The sequence below is a fragment of the Thunnus maccoyii genome, chromosome 20 (assembly GCF_910596095.1).
Source record: "Thunnus maccoyii chromosome 20, fThuMac1.1, whole genome shotgun sequence".
Lineage (NCBI taxonomy): Eukaryota > Metazoa > Chordata > Actinopteri > Scombriformes > Scombridae > Thunnus > Thunnus maccoyii.
The window spans coordinates 13598783-13618662 of record NC_056552.1 but is presented as its reverse complement, the minus strand read 5'-3'; the positions used below and the strand labels follow the sequence as shown (position 1 = coordinate 13618662).

Below are 19880 nucleotides of genomic sequence, written 5' to 3'. Positions count from 1 at the left end.
ACATATGCAGTGACATCTGAACTCTGTCACTCTTTGTCTCACCAGCACTCTCCTCCAACAGACAGACAGCTGGACTCAGCCAGTCTTCTATCGTGCTACATAGAGGGGGGTTGGTCCATCACGGGACAGGGTTTCAAGTAAGGGACAGTTTCAAAGTTTCACAGTCACAGAGCTAAGTTTACCACCACCAGAGACGCACTATCACAACTGTCTGGGAGTCACTGCCAGCTCCTCCACTAAACTGCTGCCTGCCTGACTTCGTTTTGGGGCGACATTTCACATTAGTTCCTCTCTTCTGCCGTTCTTGTTGAAGATTTTCTGGTAAAAGGACAAGAATTCACCATGCAGTCCTGCGCTAGGTGTGGGTTTGTGGTCTACCCGGCTGAGAAGATCAACTGCATTGACCAGGTAACACAGACATTTTGTGATTGAAGTTTCTATTGATCTTTGAGTGAGCCGTTTAATCTTAAACAATAATTCCAAATAACTTAAAGCAGCTGTAACATTAACAGGAAAGTCAGCACTCACATCAAAGTATGGTACAAACTTTTAAAGGAATGGAAGCATTTAATATTTTTAAATCAAAGGCTAAAATTGTTGGTGAAAGGCACCTGAATTATATCAGAAAAATACAAACAACCTAAATATAACATGGCTCATTGTGGAAACAGGTGAACGTAATGAAATGAAGCATTGGTCAATAAACTGCATTTTAAAAGTACAAAAAAGTGGTTGAAAATAATATTTAGCTCAAGTAAGTTTTTTTGTGTCCATCATTATGGATCTGTATATACCTTTTATTTATTAAAATACAAAAGAAATATTGTGGATACCATAAACTGAATGCTATGATGTAACTCCTGCAGTATGTAAAACATGTAGCTCTGACTGGTTGCTGTTATGAAATACAAACTGACTTGTGAGAAAAAGAAGTATACGGTTCAACAAACACATAAATTATATATTTGAGAACATATCAACATGTCTACTTTGACGAACGTATTGTAATTGCTGCCATTATTTGGGGTCTTGTATACTTAATTGTTGGCTATCTTCGTATTCTGATGTTATCTATCAGAAATGACCTGTCCAAATTTTAAACATTTTTTTGTCCCCACATGCTAAACTAGATTAAAGTCATGTTTCCTACTGTAAGTTAAATATGAGAATTCAGCTGTAAATACCCTCTAAAATAATGTGATTTGTCTTTTCAGAACTGGCACAAAGCATGTTTTCACTGTGATGTCTGTAAGATGGTGCTGACCGCCAATAACTTTGTCAGCCACAAGAAGAGGCCATACTGCTCTGTGTGAGTACTAAGCTCTGATTCAAAATCTATCTTGAGGAGCCATTTTGGTGTGAAAAAAAAAACCTCAGAGTTGGTGATTAAAATTATGACAATTTTAAAAAATACATCTCATCCCTTCAGACACAATCCAAGGAACAATACATTCACCAGTGTCTACGAGACCCCCATCAACATCAACGCAAAGAAGCAAAGCAAAGCAAGCAGTGAGGTAGGATGATGTCACATGCAAAAACAAACCAGGAGCAACATGAGACAAAATATTTCGGCCTTGATCTGAGTCAAGGTGTATTGTTGACAAGCTGACATAAGTCACTGTCTATGCGAAGGGTGAAATGATCGTTTATCATGGGTTTGGCACCTCTGGGTTTACCCTGAGGATTACTTTGCATGGTGGTCATTCTGCTGGTTTAGATCATCATCTTCATTTTAAGAAAAGAGATTGATGCTTGTATTGCAACTGAATTTTAATAGACTTACATTTGTTAATAGTATCCCACTTTTTGAGTGGGCACAGAGTGAATAAGACTCTTTTACATTTCAGTATCATTCAAAATTACAAAAAAAACACCAGGTCACCCCACACAGGAGGTTAACCAGCACCGAGTTCTGTTTACGTACAAACATACACACAAAAAAACCCCCCAAAAAGCTTGATCTGACTCTAAGAAGATGTATCAATTATTAATGCATATTCTTCTTATTATTAATAATTAGAGAGAGAGGTGGACGGCTGCTCTTAGTCCGTGGTGATGGCAGCGGTGTGGAATGGAGAGTGCGGCTCAGGTTATTTCCGTGCCTGTGACAGAGGCCTTCGCTTAGCCCACTTTATGCTTCAGGGGGCTAAAATTACACATCAGGAAAAACAGCCTCACATCCCTTCCTCTCCTCTGCCCCGCCACCTGTTCCTGTCTGTCTGAGTCTGTCTATGTCGAGTTCATGCAGTGCTCCTTGCTTATATTAGCAGTAGACCGGCAAGCTCATCAGCGTCTGTTATATGCCACTCGAGAGATGTAGGATCATTAGCAAACAGCTCAGAGTTTCATCACTCACTGCTCCACATCAGACTGGATCTTTCTTGGCAGGCCCCTTCTTCATCTTGACTGGAACATCTTATTATTAATAACAGCACTCTAATATTATCCCTTCATCAGTAAGCATGTGAGCTCAGGTTGTCTGGCTTGACAACATAAGAATAGAGTGATGGATCTAAAATCAGGGAAATATCAGTCAGGAGTGGCAGTGTTTATAATTTTGTTTTGCTCATGTCATGCATCCAGCTGCCAAAGTGGATGCTTTAAGCACAATGTCTAGTGTGCGCTTGTGCAAATGTGCCGGCCTTGGCTTAATGCTTGTCGTCTATGTGCATTTGTAGCTGAAGTATCGCGAAGATGGCGATCGCTTTATGTCCACCTTCCACCTTGATATGAGGTCCATGGAGCTGGAGAAGGCTCGTCTAGCCAATCAGATGGCCAGCCAGGTGAGCTCCCGGTAGAGCAACTGGCCTTTAACCACAGTTAGAGAGTTCCAGCCTAAATTCTGATCTTCTCTCACATAATAAAAAACAAGTTTTTTTGTTGGTATATCTTTACTAATATATTAAGTAAACCATCCTCACAGCTTTTTGCCTATATAGGACCCTCAGCCTCCTTTATACATATCAAAATCATAGTGTTCACTGATCCCAGATCTTATACTAAATGATCAATATTAAAAATTAATTTTGAAAAATATTGAAAATTGTATGATATCAGTGATCATGGAGGGGAATAGTGAAGTCATTGCCTGTAGTTGTTAATGCATGAAACCTCATCACCTCTCTTCTCTATTTAGTAAAGAATTTGCCAACTGTGCTGTGTAGACAAAGGTTTATTTGCACTGTATTAAATAGATAGGTTTGGGTGGCTGATTGAACACGCTCCTATAAGCATGAAAGGTAAAGTACTGTCTGTCTTGTGAATGTAAGGAAATGATCAGGTTTGTCTTCCATATTCAAACAGGCCTTTCAGTCTCAGTCTGAGTTCTCACAGCAGCAGACATGGTACTCAGGCATGGTGACCAACCAGGAGATCGTAACAATATCTCAGGCCCAGAAGACCATCAGCGATGTGAGTGCACATATATGGAAAAACAAAATGAAACTATCCATTTTGCATCAATATAGTTCAAATGTCTTGACTGATTCTGTGCTTGGTTGACAGGTGAACTACTCGGAGGAGTATGAGCAGTCACAAGGAAAAGGCAGCTTCAATGCCATGATCACACCAGGATACCAGGCTGCTAAAAAAGCCAATACTTTAGCCAGTAACGTAAGTGGATGTTTTGCTAATACTGCAGATAGCCAAAATGGAAGCAATCATTATTCACATTCATAATTTCCTTTAGATGATTATGTGTCTCTGCCATGCTGGTGGCTGATGTGATTTTATCATAAGTCTAAGAAGCCAAATCAAGTGAATTGTTTTCTTTGTCTGCAGCTGGAATATAAAAAAGGACATGAGGAGAGAGTTTCAAAGTACACAACGTTTGTTGACCCCCCAGAGGTGCTTCTGGCCAAGAAACAAGGACAAATTGTCAGTGATGTAAGTGTTTAATGACTTAATGATATCTGAATATGTTCATAGATTTCAGGTTCCATAGTCATTTTCTGTTAACTCTGTAAAAAAAAACAGACATTACCGTGTGCCTGAATTATTGTTTTTCCTCCTCTAGTATGCCTATACAGAAGAGTACGAGCAGCAGAGAGGCAAAGGTAGTTTCCCGGCACATCTCACACCTGGATACCAGGTGTCAAAGAAGGCTACTGAGCAGGCCAGTGAAGTAAGTACACAATACAAAAATTGTACACATACTGTATGCATACCAACATTGTTAAAGAACCCTTAATTGATGGCTAATGGTTTTCATGTCCTACCAGATAAAGTATCGTCAGATGTATGAACAGGAGATGAAGGGTAAAGCGAGCACTGAAGCCGCATTAGCTGAAGCAGTCCACGCCAAAGAAAATGCAGAGAATTTCAGCCAGGTAAGGAAGTTATCACATTTCTTTCTCTTTCAGGAAAGTGTTTTCGTAATGAGTTTATTTGTTTTTTTGGCATTTATTCAATAGATGACAGTGGAGAGCAGGAATAATAGGAAGAGAGAGGCAGAGGCAGAGGTCCCTTTTCTGATTCAAAAGCATATTTTAGAGGCTACATGATACGCTTTTTGGAACATTAGATCACGTGGACTCATCTCTATTTTTTCAGATTTTCATAGTCAGGTCTCAGATTCAAAACCAGGATGTTGCATTTATATGGTTTGCACAATCCAATTGAATTCCAACCCCCTAAAGAAAATAGTTTGTGCTTTATGAATTATTTATATTATTTATTAATCAGTGGATTATGCACTCCTCTGTTTGCAGATTGCCTATACTGAAGAGTATGAGCAACAGCGAGGCAAAGGCAGTTTCCCAGCAATGATCACTCCCGGTTATTATCTGGCAAAGAAGGCTCAAGAAAATGCGAGTGATGTGAGTATCAATGCAACTGAACTTCCAAACTAAACCCCTTTGAAGTGATTAGCTCTTAAATCTTCAGCCTAACATGCAGTTGTGTTACTGCAGAGAAGTTTGAAGGTTTATTGATCTGAAATCTTGCAAGTTGTGCAGTTAAAAACAGAGTCTGTCTCAGTTGTGTAACCATGTGAACTGGTTGTAGAGTAAATGCTGTCAAAACATTACAGAATGTAGACTGTAAAACAACAGCTCCATCCATCATCTGGCCTTGTCATCACTGTGCAGAATAGATGGGAGACTACAATGAGGTGGCCTTCCCATGTCGTCATTCTCTAAACTCTCCACATTGACCGATTTAGACCGTGTGTGTGTGTGACACTAATCTCCCGATCCTACAGAAATACACCGTGTTGTCTCCCTGTATGCGCTAAATCATCCTTCATCCTTCTGCAGCTAAAATACAGAAAGGACTTAAACAAGATGAAGGGCACGTCACACTTCCACAGTCTGACCTCTGAGGACAATCTGGCCCTGAAGAACGCCCGAAAAATCAACAAGCTTGTCAGTGAGGTGAGGTAGTTATACAATGTTCATTCAGTGCCTTTTCACTTTTATTTATAGCTTAACCTAGGAAGTTTGAGAAAGAATAAGTATGATATTGTGTGGGGGGAAAACAAACTTTTAAGTCGCTCCAGTAAGGTCTATGACAAAGCATTTCCAGATAAATATAATGCAACTGCTCAGTGTGTGTGTGTGTGAGTGTGTGTGTGTGTGTGTGTGTGTGTGTGTGTGTGTGTGTGTGCTAAATAGATGGAAATATTGGGCGTACTGTGTCAGTGTCCAGCAGACATGAAGCCACCCTACTTGCATTTTCAGCATCTTTGACATGCCTGTCCGGTGGGGTTACAGCTTACCGCCAAGGCCACAGGACATCCCATTAAACTAATGCTACAACACATACACACACATACACAGGAACACACTGCTTCACTCGTGAGCATCTATCTGGAAACTCAACAAAATGCCATTTACATGTCAGCGGTTAGCATCTATTTTGAGTCTTTCCATCCACTTAAAAGTATTCTGAGGCTTTATTCTCACGCACTGATTTTTTCCTTTTCTGTGAACATATTTCCTCATTTTGCTTGGATGTTGAAAGGTGACAAAATTCTCCCCGTAACGACGACAAATTAATCGTGTCAAGCTGTCATGGCTTCAGCCTAGCAAAGCATATTTAAGATAAAAGGTTTATCTCAGTGACTCTTGAGTTATGATGGCGTGTCAATGATGGTGACTGATTAGGTGCTTTATATTTAGCACATTACATGGAAGAATGGTTGGCACCCCGGTGCCTTATAGGATCAGCTCCAACTGTGCAAAAACAAAAAAGCGGATATGTTACAAAGCAGCTGCTTTAATTATGTACATTCACTAACAGGTGGAGTATAAAAAGGATTTGGAGAATACCAAAGGTCACAGCATCAATTTCTGTGAAACACCACAGTTTCAAAATGCTGCCAAAGTTGCCAAGTTCACAAGTGATGTAAGTATGACACATCTTTTTACAATAATACAGCTTGAGAACACCATTTTAACCAATGTTATTTATTCCCCACTATTTTTTACTATTTACATATTACACATACCTGTATTTACAGTTACATATTTGCTCTAAGGCTTTATGTCATGTGGACAAAAGTGTAAATATTGTGGTTGTATTAGAGAGTCCTGCATAGTGATTTTTCTTTATCTGTCTACATTTTTAAAAGAACAAGTACAAAGAGAAGTACACCAATAATATGAAGGGCCACTATGAAGGAATCGATAAGAAGACCATGCACGCCATGAAAGCCAGGAAGTTGGCAAGCAACGTAAGCCTCTTTATTTACTTTATTTACTGGATTTACAATAATATGTTATTAATTTTTTAGATTTCCCAAAATAGGCTCTGAATTTGGTTTGGTTTGCAGACAAAAAAAAACATAGACATGGTGAAAATTAAACTGCTATGCTGCTCTTCCAGATCGCTTACAAACAAAGCTGTGAACAGGAGCAGGGTGAATACAACTACCAGGCCACCCTCACACCAGGCTACCGAAGCCAAAGGAAACTGGATACTCTAAAAGATGTGAGTTAATGCAAATCTAAGCTCAAAATTTATTTTGTACAGCAGAATTTTTTTGTTTTGTTTTTTGTTTAAATGTTTTCCTTTGTGACTGCAGAAGAACTACAGGCAACATATTGACCAGGTCAAGTACAGTCCAGTGACAGACACACCTGAGATCAAGCTAGCAAAGAAAAATGCTCAGCTCGTCAGCAATGTGAGTAAACTGCATAAACACAACTTATATGATTAATAATGAGCACTTTTATCAACATTTATCACCTACACATTGTATTAGCACTGGGCTGACTGTTGTGTTTGAATTTGTGTCCCTTAGCTGAATTACAAAGCAGACTATGAAAAGACCAAGCATCAGTACACACTATCCCAGGACCTGCCCCAAATCAAAACAGCCAAAGCCAATGCCGCCTTGTGCAGCGATGTAAGTTAACACACAGACGTTTTCTCTTGTGAACGCACAAGCCTGTGTTTTGCATGCACACATTCACAAACTCACTCACATGGTTACAAGGAATCCTTGTGATAATCTCTTTGATAATCCTCCATTGTCACTCCAGATTAAATATAAAGAGGAGTGGGAGAAGACCAAGTCTAAAGCCTGTGACACTGGTTTGGACGACCTGAGCATCAAAGCAGCAAAGGCTTCTCGAGACCTCGCCAGTGATGTAAGCAAACACACACTAAGCGAGACTGAGCAAAAACATAAGTGAGTTTACTCAGATATAATAGCTAGCAAATGAAATTAAGTCAGATGGACATGTGTTTCAGATTAAATACAAAGAACACTATATGAAGAACAAGGAAAAGGCAGTGGGGGTCAACATGAGCGACTCCAAGACTCTGCACTCTCTTCAGGTGGCCAAGATGAGCAGTGATGTAAGTAGAAGTCATTTTAATCAGTAATTAAAGGCATTCAAAATCATGTTTACACACACAGTTTATCACTTAATATAGCATTTGTTTGACTCAAACAGCAAATACAAATGTATGCTGTCACTCAAAAAAAATTAATGAATTTTCTGACTTTAGATTGAGTACAAGAAGGGCTCCAAGGAGTGCCAGTCCCAGTACAGCCTTCCTAAGGACATGATCAACCTGAGCCACGCCAAGAAGGCCCAAGCCCTCGCTAGTGACCTGGAATATCGCACAAAGCTGCACGACTACACCGTCATGCCTGATGACATCAAGGTCCAGCAGGCCAAAAAGGCTTATTCCCTGCAAAGCGAGGTAGGAGACAGAGTAAATGGGAAAAATCTGCACATCATAGGGTGTACTACCTCCTTGTATACAGTGGATTGTATTTTACATGTAAAGAAAGGAAGAAAAAAGCAAAAAAAAAAAGCTTCCCTGGTTGATTTTCTTCTTCTCTGCTCCACAGAACCAGTATCGTGCAGACCTGAACTGGATGAAAGGAGTGGGCTGGGAGGCTGAAGGATGTCTCAACATAACCCAGGCCAAGAAAGCTGGAGAGCTGCTCAGTGATGTCAGTACTGTTTAATCTGTTAACAAACTTTATATTGTATGAGACACATTGCTTATCTGCTGTCTTTTTTTCCCTCACAGAACAAATACCGTCAGAAAGCAGACAGCATCAAGTTCACCCAGGTGGCAGACGACCTCTCCATCAAACACGCCAAGAAAAGCCAGGAACTACAGAGCGATGTAAGGTCTCCACTTTAAAGCTGTAATCATGTACATTTTATTACTGTTTACTCTCACATCATACGTTTATTTGATTCTGCTTCCCAGCTGGCGTACAAAGCAAACACAGAGCAGATGATTCACCAGTACACCATGACAAAGGACGAACCCCTTTTCAGACAAGCAAAGGCTAACGCTGACCTTCTCAGTGCAGTAAGTTCAATGACCATCACAGCAGTGTATTATATGACAATATGATAACAATATATCGTTGTAATCTGTTTTATTTTCCGATGATGCGTGCTATACCTTCTTCATTAGATTGGATTTGTCTGAGAATTTTATTTTATTTTTTGTGTGACCTGGCTGGTGGTTCAACAGGCTCCTGTTATCTGAGAGATTAATTGGCTGAAATAATTATTGAACCCAAATTAAAATCTTAAAATCAGGATTCCCAGGTGCCCCCAAATCAATTTAATAAACTAAAGTCCATTAATTAAAAGTGAGGAAAATTAGATTAGAATTGAAAATCCTAACTGATGTAACAGAAGTTTAATTGTCATTAGACCCACACAATGATGAAGACAACAAAGTAATTCATGGTCAATTTACCTTGCATGTGGTACAAATGTAATAGAAATCTGTTCATTTATTGGTAAAGATTGTGCAACTTTACGTTCTGTTTTTGAACAAGTAATTTGTGCTTGAAGTATAGAAATATCTTAATTCAAAACTACAGTTTTTACAAAGCATAGATCACTAAGTAAAAGTGAGCAATCATTCCCTGAAATCCACAATAGCTGCACTGAACTCTTGATGTTTACACACTTATTCACACCCTTATTTAAAACTTGGTGACTCATCCATGAGTACGTTCTCAATTGGTCACCAAAGACACTCTAGCTTGTACATTAATTTCTGATGCCCACTGGGTTTCTGATGACTCAGTCAGTCTTAAGATAAAAACGAACGTGAACCTTAATGTATTGTAAAAGTTGAAGAAAATTAGAATCTTTCATTGTCATGCTGATTGTGTTTCTGTCTTAATGTCATCCTTACATTGTGCTTATTTCTTTATAATCAGCTGAAGCAAAAATTAAAGAAAGTTTCCTTAAAAGCTTCCAGGTGCTGAAATCTTCTTAGTTGGTGCACAGACATTTCCAAACTCTGAAATCTGAAAAGTATTTTTGGAAATTGGAAACCTTTATGTCTGTTGAAAAGTGTTTTGATTGGCCACCCCTGTGATTTAGGGGTTGAGAAGCCAACCATGAACTGCAACATCCCTGTTTTGAGCTGCTGGGGACCATTAGTGCATCTCTCGATCCCTCACTTCCCGTCATCTCTCTGTGTACTTTTTTTCTTTCCAGAAAGTGTACAAGAGCAACTGGGAGAAGCAGAGGGAAAAGGGCTTCGAGCTGCATTTGGACTCACTTTCTATACTCACCGCCAGAGCTAAGAGAGATCTGGCCAGTGATGTGAGTTATTCTAATACTGTCGATGGAGTCCATTAGGAGAGTAGAAATGTTACTTGAGTGCAGTAAAGTACATGCATTTTGTCCATTTGCAGGTCAAATACAAGGAGCAGTATGAGAAAAACAAAGGCAAGGTGATTGGCATTAAGTCAGTCAGTGATGACTCTCAGATGGCCCACTCCGCTCTGGCCACCAAACTACAGAGTGACCGCCACTATAAGAAAGACTATGAGGACACAAAGACCAATTACAGGTGAGACCCTTTACTTTGATGGGGCCTTGAATCCTTGTTCCTCAGACCCAGATTCATCATCAGTAACTTTGCCATAAATCACCGAACCTCTGATTTAAAGTGACGTTAATGAAGATAAAAGTGCAAAGATGCTGCTTTTGCCATTGATTTGTCCTACTCACATTGTCCTCTTCAGTGATTTAGCAACAGATTATGTAAAATCCCCTTAGCTGAATGGCACAGAGATCATTAAGACCTCATTTTCTGTGTTTTTGACCTCTGAGTGCAGATGTTTGCCTCAGAGGGGAACACTGTGTGTGTTGTAATGATTTAAGAGCTCTAATATTCCTAAAAGATATTGTCTAAAAGATGTAAAGGGGTCTAAATTGAACATTTAATATCAATTTAAGGGGCAAACACTGATTGAAAATCAAAGGAATTTTTAAAAAGTAAAGTTCTAAAGTTATACATGCATTACTAGAAGATTCATCAGCATTTGTCGGCATTTGTGGCTGATAACCTGTTTTACTTCCATGTCAGGAGAGTTTGAGTCTTTTTTTTATGAACATCTAATTTTGACTTACAGATAAAATAATAATTTGCTGAATGTTAAGGACTTGTTATCCCACACAGTCCAAAGCCTAGTGTGTCAGTATCCTTCTTTTTTGGGAATGACCCCAATAACCAAAGAGCACTGATTCAGCATAATACCAAGAGAATTGCGCTTAAATCTTGTGTCATTTTGGAACAAAACCCCTCATTTACTGGATGAAATGAATCTTGTCCCTCAGCGTTTCTCTGGATATGTTGAACATCAGCCATGCCAAGAAGGCTCAAGACCTGGCAACTGAGACCAATTACAGGACTTTCCTCCACGACTACACTACGCTGCCAACTGATATGAATGTCGCCTGGGCAAAGAAGGTCTATGGACTACAGAGTGATGTAAGTAACTCAAACCACAACTTGTTTTATGCAGAAGTGATTCATTAATTACAAGACTGCATTACAATGAAAGAATTTGGCATTTGAAAGTGAAATTCTATAATGTGTGTGTGTGTGTGTGTGTGTGTGACTTTAGAAACAGTACAGGTCTGATCTGAACTGGATGAAGGGCGTCGGCTGGGAGGCCTCAAAATCTCTGGATGTCCAGCAGGCAAAGAAAGCCGGAGAGCTCGTCAGCGAGGTAACCACTGCTGATATCAGCTGTAGGTTAAAGGATGTAATTCTTGGATACATTACATCATAAAAGAGAAATGTCAATTACAAAACATGCTAAAATGGTTATTAAACCTACAACAACAGAGACAGAAATTAATGTGTTTCAGCCCTTGATCTTCATTAATATTTCCCTCATTTATGGTAATTATATTTGGGGTCAAATATAATTTAAACTACAGTGTATTATTAAGCACACTTACCTATTAATAACTATGAGAACTATGTAGGTAAATTAGCACAGAGGCCATGAGAAGGTGTTAAGCTTGATTGCGTAACGTGTGACTGGAAGGCACATATCTGGGTTTACAGCTGAGGTCAGAATGTATTTTAAGAGTTGAGGACCATTCCTGTTCTCTGGAAACTGGGTTAAATACGTAGACTGCACCAAGCTTTAACAAGAGACCAGACTGATTATAGTAACTAAAGCTTATACATATCACAGAGATTCCACCTCACTAATTAGGGCTCAAAATTCATGTTAGACAGTTAGTTCCTCTTTCCTTGTTTTTGTCTCTTTACCGAATTGATGTGCTTTATTACATTGCAATATTACATTGCATTCTGTTAGAAAAGAGGATCATGAAACAGTAGATTTATGCCACATTTTATTATGCACATGTTGGACTTGGGGCCCAGGGACTGAGTTACAGAAACTCTGAAATCTTATCTTTTGTTTATTTTTATCTTGAGCCTTGGTTATTTGAGTTGCACCTATTTTCTAAAAAAGAGGAAGTCAGACATTTTGAAAAAACTTTGATACAAGAGATAACTGACTTTTCATTTTATTTTCATGTCATGTACTCATGTACACCAAATAAAGCTTCATCAGAATAGCATTTTCTATTTTTAATAACGTTATATTAATATTTTAAACTGAGTGACCCTTCTTATTCATCAGCTTATTTTATAAATGCCTTTTTGTCAACGCCAGCAAATGGTAAATAAAGATACTGATTCTGGCTGGCAGCATCAGACTCTATTCATAAGCATCTACTTATTTTCAGGGTCTTTCCAGTCAAGGTTGCCAGACTGCACACAAATAGAACAGAGCCTCTAGTTCTTCCTTAGCAGGCCTCTATCAATCTATCTACATTATCTATCTAGCTATCTAGTTATCTACTGCATCTATCTATCTATCTATGCTTTTGGATAACTTGATAATTGCTTTGCTTTTTATTTCATTCTTATTTAATCTTTGCCGGATAGTGTATATAGTAGTTTTTGATGTTGTTGTGCCCTCTACTGTTCATAAAATGCATGTGCACCTTGTATTTTCCTCACTGTGACAGTCTGATATTCATCATTCTGGTATATTTATGTGTTTTTCTCTCTAGAAAAAGTATCGTCAGGATGTGAGCGCTCTTAAGTTCACCAGTGTTGAAGACACTCCAGAGATGGTCCAGGCCAAACTCAGCAACAAACTTGCTATTGATGTAAGTTTAACTACTGACTGGCATCTTATTAAAAAAACTGTGTATATGAGGAATACAAATAAAGAGTTTTGATTGGCGCCTTAATGTGTGATGTTCACTAATGCCGTGCTTTCTTCTTTTACAGAGGTTGTACAGGGAGAAGGGTGAAAACATGAAGCACAACTACACGCTCAGTGAGGAGATGCCTGAGTTTGCGCAGGCAAAGCTCAACGCTATGAACATCAGCGAGGTAAAACCACACTCACAACAACACATGCACATACAGTGGACACATGAAATCCATCAATCCATTCGATCAGTAGCCTTTGTCTGAGTTTTATCGCATGAAACTGAGTTTATACATCTGCCATTTGTGTTTTCAGAGCCGTTACAAGGAATCTTGGACTAAGATACGTGATGGTGGCTACAAGCTGCGTCTGGATGCCATTCCCTTCCAGTCTGCCAAAGCATCTGCAGACATCCTCAGTGATGTGAGCTTGCAATCAAACTTACACTCCATGTTATCATATCTTATCGTTTTCACAGTGGCTTAGAAATCTGATGGGCTGCAGATTATTTTGGGACACAAAAAGTAGCATTTTTAAACTTCCTGACAGATCTTTCTATCACAGTGCATATTCTGTCTAATTAATGATGGTATTAAAAGCAGATCACTCAGAGGATTTTAAATATCTCACTTCACTCATCTTGCTATTACATGTTTAAAGGGAATGATTTGTCATTTCAGCAAAAATACAAAGAAGAATTTGAGAAGACCAAAGGGAAGATGATCGGACTGAAGGGACTGCAGGACGACTTGAACATCGCTCACTCAGTTCACGCCAGCAAGCTACAGAGCGATGTGAGTGCTTCATCTAGCAAAAACAATAAAATGTTTGCAGATACTACACTATATTACAAGCTTTTTCTCCTCTCCCTCTCTCTCTTATCATTTTGTCCCTCTCCAGATTAAGTACAAGAAAGACTCAGCGAAGGAGCTCTCGAAGTTCAACCTGCCCATGGACATGATGGAGGTCGCCCACGCCAAAAAGGCTCAGTCACTGGTCAGCGATCAGGACTACAGGCTGACCCTGCATCAGTACACTGTACTGCCTGATGACATGAATGTCCAGGCAGCCAAGAGAGCGTACGCTCTGCAGAGCGAGGTGAGAAAGACAGCAGAGTTGTAGAGTTGTAGAGATTGTATTTGTCAAATTTTTTTGTAATTAGCAACTTTTCCACTCATGTTTAATGTATAGGTCATTATTCTGTATACATATTTAATGCACTGTTTGCAATGTGTTGTAGAATGTTAGTCCTCCTGTTGTTTTTATATGGTAGTCAGATATTTTTAACTTTAAATGTGCCTGTGATCCACAAATCTTTGCCAACATTTAGCTTTAAATGTTCCAAAAAACTGTACATTGTTGAAAAAAAGTTGAGAGAGGTGATACTGCTGTGTATTTACTGGCTGAATTTCTCATGAGGTATCACAAGCTCAAATAAAGCACAATTAATTGTACATATTTCACAGCAATAAAATGTTGCAGGCCCTTGTTTATTATAGAAAAGTTTTATAAGATGCTATTGCAATTAGCTGTTTGAAAGTAGATTTTTACATTATATTGTTTTATTCAATGTGTATGTTCGTCTTCTCTGCAGAAAGTATATCGCTCTGACCTGAACTACCTGCGTGGTGCAGCCTGGATCGCGACTGGAGCTCTGCAGATTGAAGGCTCCAAGAAGGCCACAGACCTCATTAGTGATGTAAGATGTATTCTTTTTGTGTTTATTGTTTTGTTTTTTCGTTAATTTCTTTTGTGCACATACAGTACTGTAAACTGTTAATGCCTACTGTACACAAACAGCATGTCAGTATTGTTGAACATCAACTTATTCCCAAAGCTGTGATACTATGTCTGACAATGAATGTGTTATAGACGTGACATTAGTTCTTATACAATATGAGGGAGATGATCTTAGTGGTGATATTCATTGTAATTTTCTGGATTTTGATTGTGGATTTCCTTGTTAAGAATACAAAATATTTACTTGACTCTCCTTGAAAGCTACTAAAACTTAACCAAGACTAACTTGGATGTTTCCTCTGCAACAGAAAAAGTACCGTCAGCAGCCGTACCACTTCAAGCACACCTCTGTGGCAGACTCCCCAGACATCATCCATGCCAAACTCAGTGGACAGATTACAAACGAAGTGAGACAATGAGCTTATTGTTTAATTTCTGATTTTGTGTTTTTAATTTTCTCAATTAATGTCCTCTATGTGATGACTAGTAATATTTTTACCGTGAAATTCATGGAACAGTCATTTGGAAAGACTTCATGAGATTAAATGTATATTTATCCCTCTCTTCCAGCGTTTGTACAAAGAAAAAGGGGTGAATGACCAACACAACTACACTATTACCTCTGAAAGACCAGAGATTACTCAAGCAAAGATCAATGCAGCCAACTTTAGTGAGGTAATATTACTTAATGCAGCCTATGCACCAAACAGCTTCTTTTCTTTTATGCATAGTGAGTGTTATTTTAAGGTTAATGATCATTTGGTTTGTGTCTTTTTGCTCCAGATTAAGTACAAAGAGTCATGGCACACTCTGAGGGCTCAGGGCTACAAACTCACCATGCAGGACATCCCCTTCCAGGCTGCCAAGAGCTCCACAGGCATTGCCAGTGATGTAAGATCATCATAATAAACTTTATTTGTATAGCACCTTTCATGCAGGCAGAACAAGTGCTTCACATGAAAAAAGACATCATACCAGGCTCAAAAACATTATGGCTAAAGTGAAGGAACAGAAAATCTTTGAGTCTAGTATAGATTCATGTTCATATAATTATCCATCTGAAAAAATCTACAGGTCAGACACTAAATGCATATTATTTACTATAAGAATATAATGCAGATATCTAAAACATGCCTTTTTTAGATTTAGAATGGGAGGATTATTGTAGCACTGTTGTGTTGGATTGTGGTGTTTCTGTTATTGTGTCTACTGCCAGTATGGTCTTTTGCATTTTATGTTGAAATAAGTAGTTCAACAGTTATTTATTTTCCCTCTCTGCAGTACATGTATAAACACAACCACCTGCTGGAAAAAGGGAAGCACATTGGCGCCAAAAGCGTCCTGGACGACCCGCGTCTCATGCACTGCTTGCAGGCAGGCCGACTGGCCAGTGACCAGGAGTACCGCAAGGATGCACTGACAGCCAGCGGGCAGTACCACCTCACCCCAGACATGATTCATCTGGTGACAGCCAAGAACGCTCAGGCTCTCGCCAGCGATCAGGACTACAGGAAGAGGCTGCACGAGTACACTGTGCTTCCTGATGACATGAAAGTCCAATGGGCTAAAAAGGCTTATGACCTGCAGAGCGAGGTGAGCTGAGGAGATGTTGGAGGGATCGATGAGAAACGAAGGGAAGAGGGGAGGACGAAACTAATATGATGCAGCTTTACTGACATGTTTTATTGCTTTCTGTCCAGAAACTGTACAAATCAGACCTCAATTACATGAAAGGAGTGGCCTGGGACGGAGTGGGTGCACCTCAGCTGGAGTCAGCCAAGAAGGCTGGAGAACTTATAAGTGAAGTAAGTACACATGGCAAATGGTATTAGTTAGAGATCCCCTTCAGACATGTTTAAAGACATATACAAATACTCTGCTCTGACTAATCATTTGTAACTGATGGCTTTTCCACGAAAAGTACAATTACTTCTTTAAAAATCCCTGAAATGACCTCCTCCATCTCCTTCATTGAAAAATCCAGAGTCTACGAATATGCAAATGTTTTTCATTTCAAAAGCTTAACTGCTGGAAATAAGATGCCTCCTATTCCCCTGTAAAGTCCATTCACAGCATATGTTCACTGGAGGTTCAAGTTTCAACATTACGCTTGTGTAAGATGCATACTGGACCACAACTGGCTCCAAAATGGTTGTGATGTCACAAATCATATTTGTAAGAATACATCTTAAACTTATAGAGAAACTTTCCATTTTAGTTAGATGAATGTGAAAACAGCCTTCTAGTGTTAAACTCTGCACATACATCATTCTGCACAGTGAAGCTCAAACACCAAAATGAAAGAACAAGAAAAAAAACAGACAAGCCGTTTGACTTCTACAAACCAACTGGACTGGACATGAGAATGTTGTACTCTTAACCACTGATTTAACAAACTAAACTAACCATATACTATATATTTGTTTTAAAACAAGCTGATTGAAGCCTACAGTATATTTCCTTATATACGTCCGAGCCATCTGTATTTCCTAGTGTTAAAGTTTGTGTGTGTGGTCTTCCGTCATGCAGAAGAAGTATCGTCAGATGCCTGACAGCCTGAAGTTCACCTCGGTGGCTGATTCTCCTGATATTGTTCACGCTAAGACGAGCTATCAACAGTGCAGTGAGGTAGGGTGAAGAGAGAAACATGATTTAGAAATCATATTTTGAAGAACTTCTGTTATTGTAACTGGAAAATTCTGATACAAAAATTATATCTCATATAGGCTGCTAATGAAAATTCTAACATCATGCTCATGTTTTTACAATCCAGAGGCTGTACAAATCAGGAAAGAATGATGACATGCATAAGTACACCATACACTCAGATGATCCAGACTTCATCAGAGCCAAGATTAACGCCCAGCAGATAAGTGATGTAAGGCACTGTGCAAAACACCCAAAACACAAGCTAATGATTTATAATCCTGAATCTGAAAAGACGCCTCTTTGTGACATTAAAAAAACAATCTTTGTCATTCTTTTCCCATGAAGAAAGTTTACAAGGCATCTGGGGAGCAGGTGAAGACATTGGGCTACGACTTGAGGCTGGACGCTATTCCCTTCCAAACTGCCAAGGCCTCCAGACAAATTGCCAGTGATGTGAGTTAATGTGATCTTATAAAGTCAGAGCATTCTGAAGTCACTGCATGTAATCCACTCTTACTTTAAATTAGCCACAACAACTTTAGTGCAGCTGTAAAAACTGTCTGCAAACTAAAAACTTTCTCCCTTCAACAGTTCCGCTACAAGGAGTCTCATCTGAAGGAGAAGGGCCAGCAGGTGGGGCTGCGCTGTGTGGAGGATGACCCTAAGATGGTGCACTCTCTAGCCGCCAGCAAGCTCCAGAGCAACCTAGAGTACAAACGCCAATCCAAGGAGGAACGCTCCAACTACAAAATCCATGCTGACCAGCCCGAGTTCCTGCAGGCCAAAAAAAGTCAGGCGCAGGCCAGTGACCTCACCTACCGCAACAAGCTCCACGACTACACCTGTGACCCCGAACAGCTCAACCTCAAGCATGCCAAGAAGGCCTACAAGCTGCAGAGTGATGTAAGATGTGATGCTTGTACTGAATGCAAGAGAAAGACTTCACTTTGCCACTTCGATTATTTTTTCTAGGACATCAATGTATTATTCTAATTGACGCTCACATTTGTTGCAGGTGAACTACAAGTCAGACCTGAACTGGATCAGGGGAGTGGGCTGGACCCCTCCCGGCTCCCACAAGGCTGAGCTCGCTCGCCGGGCTGCAGAACTGGGGCTGGCTGAGGGAGTTAGCACTGATGAGGCTATCTCAAAGTACCAGCACATGATGATGGTGAGAGAAAATGGAAGCTGAATTCTGTTAAATTACTGTAAATCAGCATTTGTGTATATGAGATATAACAATCTTGTACTTTCTTCAAATAATATATCATTAACTTCTCTGTCTTTCAGCTGCATCACCAGCAGCAGATGGAGCAGCAGCAGCAGCAGCAGCAGCAACAGCAGCAGATGTCAGAGCAGGTGGAGACCAGCGAGGACATCCAGCAAGGCGTCAACATGGACGCCATGGAAGTCCTTCACGTCAAGAGGAAGAAGACCACCCAGATGGTCCAGAAAAAGTCCTCCTCCACCACCACCACCTCCACCACCTCATTTAAATCCATGGAGAAGAAGTCTAGCAGCACCACCTCATCCTCCTCTTCTGCCCTCCAGAACACAGTCAAGACGTCAATGTCTAGTAAAGCTGCTGCGATAGAAGATGCATAGAGTTTTAATAGATGATAATGTTTAGAGAATGTTACAGAGAGGCACTTTCAGGAGGTGAAGTGAACTTTTACTGAGTGGAGTACTTTACAGATGGTATTTGTGGAATCTACTTTGATGAAATGACTCTATAGAGATGAGAGATATGTATCAAAAAGAGCCACAGTAGGTGCAACAATGAACTGTAATATTAAGTTGAAATGATTAATAAGGGACTTAAGCATGTTGAATGAGGGCAGGACTTGTCGTATTTGTTAAAAGGATTGTAGACATATGTGGTGAACAAAAAGGAATTTAGAAAGAAACTTTATTTTAGGATTGAATGCGGTGCATTTTTTGACATGAATGGAATACATAGATCGTAAAACTACCTCTAAAGGACCATGTTCAAAATCAGTTCAATCAAAAACATCAATATTGCCATATCTGAATTCAGGTTGGTTCAGGACTGTATGAAAGATCGAAAGATTAGAAAGTTTGCATTTTGCTTTTGTATATTGAGTGTGTTCAGAGGATTGGGAGCTGGACCAGAGATTGTTTCATGGCCAGCACTGCAAAGAGCAGAGGATTTTTTTAAATTGTTTGTTTTTTATCTTTAGTGAAGAACACATCCTGTAAGTTCATATGAACAAGGCACAGACAAACTATACGAAATAAGCTGTTTTCTTACCAGGTCTGATAATCTAGTGCACTTTGAGCAAGGCTCAGTGAGAGGTAAAGGCCTACTGAAATGATGTGTGATCAACATTTTGTCTGGCAGGTTCAGCTTTGTGAGTTTGTAACGGTGCCTCTTTTAACTCAAAGCTGGGCTGGGAGTAAATGCTTGGTTTTATTGCTGATAAATAAACTGTTTTTTCAGGCAACCTAATCTGTGGTCGCTTTTCCTTCCTGAAATAAAAGGATTTCTCAGGGC

At 39.5% G+C, this 19880-nt stretch overlaps 1 protein-coding gene across 2 annotated transcripts; it reads left to right on the top strand.

The window, feature by feature from the left end:
- Positions 1-194: 194 nt before the first annotated feature.
- On the top strand, positions 195-19878 carry LOC121887641 (nebulin-related anchoring protein). Of its 2 annotated transcripts, XM_042398565.1 has the most exons (43): positions 195-408; positions 1215-1309; positions 1430-1517; positions 2682-2786; positions 3307-3414; positions 3508-3615; positions 3784-3888; positions 4019-4126; positions 4224-4331; positions 4713-4820; positions 5259-5375; positions 6244-6348; positions 6575-6676; positions 6829-6933; positions 7028-7126; positions 7247-7351; positions 7488-7595; positions 7699-7806; positions 7960-8157; positions 8309-8413; positions 8494-8592; positions 8680-8784; positions 9939-10046; positions 10139-10296; positions 11067-11220; positions 11357-11461; positions 12831-12929; positions 13054-13158; positions 13292-13399; positions 13657-13770; positions 13877-14074; positions 14571-14675; positions 15025-15123; positions 15287-15391; positions 15500-15607; positions 15998-16309; positions 16417-16521; positions 17246-17344; positions 17490-17594; positions 17711-17818; positions 17957-18268; positions 18381-18536; positions 18656-19878. In XM_042398565.1, exons 1-43 carry the CDS (start codon positions 343-345, stop codon positions 18968-18970), a joined length of 5433 nt encoding a protein of 1810 aa, XP_042254499.1. In that variant the 5' UTR covers positions 195-342; the 3' UTR covers positions 18971-19878. The 2 variants fall into 2 exon arrangements, with proteins under 2 accessions (XP_042254499.1, XP_042254500.1); XM_042398566.1 differs by lacking the exon at positions 2682-2786.
- Positions 19879-19880: the final 2 nt, after the last annotated feature.

Coding starts and splice junctions, on each gene's coding strand:
- LOC121887641 (XM_042398565.1), top strand. CDS start 343: ATGCAGTCCTGCGCTAGGTGTGGGTTTGTGGTCTACCCGGCTGAGAAG. Junction 409..1,214: donor AGATCAACTGCATTGACCAG/GTAACACAGACA, acceptor TTGTCTTTTCAG/AACTGGCACAAAGCATGTTT. Junction 8,785..9,938: donor ACGCTGACCTTCTCAGTGCA/GTAAGTTCAATG, acceptor TTTTCTTTCCAG/AAAGTGTACAAGAGCAACTG.